Source organism: Chrysochloris asiatica, unplaced genomic scaffold (assembly GCF_000296735.1).
Source record: "Chrysochloris asiatica unplaced genomic scaffold, ChrAsi1.0 scaffold00061, whole genome shotgun sequence".
In the NCBI taxonomy this organism is placed as follows: Eukaryota; Metazoa; Chordata; class Mammalia; order Afrosoricida; family Chrysochloridae; genus Chrysochloris; species Chrysochloris asiatica.
This window is the reverse complement of record NW_006408579.1, coordinates 14991689-14993679: the sequence shown is the minus strand read 5'-3', so window position 1 is coordinate 14993679 and position 1991 is coordinate 14991689. Positions and strand designations below refer to the sequence as shown.

General features: G+C 37.8%; 1 protein-coding gene across 1 annotated transcript in view; it reads right to left on the bottom strand.

Annotated features, from left to right (window-relative positions):
- The window catches only part of SLC9C1 (solute carrier family 9, subfamily C (Na+-transporting carboxylic acid decarboxylase), member 1), a 138469-nt gene that overhangs the window by 129594 nt on the left and 6884 nt on the right, over positions 1-1991 (bottom strand). Inside the window, exon 2 of the mRNA XM_006864212.1 lies at positions 392-492. Coding sequence (XP_006864274.1) covers positions 392-492 — 101 coding nt within the window. The remainder of the gene's footprint in view (positions 1-391; positions 493-1991) is intronic.

Here is a 1991-nt window from a genome sequence, read left to right as displayed (position 1 = left end):
AGGTGTTTTTTGATAAACGTATCTAGATCACAGGCCCATTAGGCCTTGTTCTTTTTACTACATATCTAACTAATCTGGTGCCAACCACATTACAAGATCCATCAACTGCCAGTTAGTGATGTGGATGGCATCAGATTAGAAGTGTAGGAAAAAGAACAAGGTCTAATAGACCTGTGAGTATTTTTGCAAAATTTCTTGTTGTTGTTGTCAAGTGCCATTGAGTCGGTTCCAATTCACAGCGACCCTGTATAGGACTTCTGAGGAAAGGCTGGTGAGTTTGAACCATCAACCTCATGATTGAAACTGACCTTAAGGTCCAGTGCTTATCCTAGCACTAAAATTTGCATGACCCTGAGATATAGTAAAAAATATTCACATTTAGCATACACACCTTCAGCGATATGAAACTTAATATTTCAAAACTGCATCCAATTAAAAATAATATCACAGGGAGAGGAATTGGAAAATCTTTCAAGTGCATGTTCAAAAATGCTGCAAAAAATATATGTCATTATTGAAAGGCAATGAAATATTGCATTTATAGAACTTTTATGTGATGTGATCCCTTAATACTGGTGACCATGAGATACCTTTTCATTACTCACTTAAGATGGTAATGTAATTAAAACCCTTCTTTGCATTGCAATATACAGTATCAGTGTATGTGGTAATCCACTGGGTTCCTGGTTCCCCTGTTTTATGGTGTCTTTAAGCTCATTACATTTTTAAAGGAAATATTCCTAGCAATCATGGGCTCATGGGTTACTATAATGGAACATTAAATCACTTTTTGTACAAACGATATATTAGGGATTCGTTTCCTTGGCAACCCTGCAATGTTGTTGTTAGGTGCCCTTGAGTAGATGCTGACTTATAGCCACCCTAGGTACAATAGAACACAACACTGTCCAGTTCTGCACCAGCCTCACAATTGTTGTGTTGATGGAGCCTATTGTTGCAGGCATGGTGTCCAATCGCTATCCTTTGGGATTTCCTCTTTTTCACTGATTTTCTACTTTAGCAAGCGTGCTGTCCTTTTCCAGGATTATTTCCCTCTGATAACATGCCCAGAGATGAAGTCTCATTGTGCTCATGTCTAAGGAACATTCCGACTGTACTTTCTCCAAACAGATCTGCTTGTTTTTGGTAGTCCATAATAGTGTCAATATTCTTTCTTTGTCAACATCATATAATTCAAATGTATTAGTTCTTTAGTTTTTCCTTATTAGTTGTTTAGCTTTCCCATCTAAATGAAGTGATTGAAAAGAGCATGGCGTGAGTCAGGCTCACCTTCCTCCTCAAAGTGGCACTTTTGCTTTTGAACACTTAAAAGAGCTCTTTTGCAGTAGATTTGCTCAATGCCATATGCCGTTTCAATGCCTGATGACTGCTTCCATGGTCATTGATTGTGGATCTGAGTCAAATGAAATCCTTGACAACTTCAATCTTCTCTCTGTTTATCATAATGTTATTTGCCAATTCAGTTGTGAAGAATTGTGTGTTTTTTTCAACTTTTTATTGTGAGTTGAATGAAGGTTTACAGATAAGATTATCAGTTTTACATTCAACAAACTGCACACTGTTTCATTTCAATGATTGCAATTCCCTCCAAGCAACAAGTTATCCTACTTCCTTCATTTTTTCCCAATCCCATTTTCAACTTTGACCTTAGGTAAATGTTGCCCTTTTGATTTTGAATGATTTACCATTCCATGGTGAGCATACCTTACTAGTGTTCTTGATATATATACACACACTTGGCTAAAAACTGGACTAAGAGGGTGAGTTCCTTTCCAGACCTGAATGGTGGTTGAGGGCCATAGGCATGGATTCCTCCATTTTCTTTCTGACCAGTAAGCCCAGTCTTTTTTTTTTTTTTCTCATAATTTTGAGTTTGCTCCACATTTTCTCCCACTCTTCTGGGACCTTTGAAAGCCATCCCTTTCAGAGCAGTTGGTAGTTGTAGGCAGGCACCATCTAGTTCTTCTGGT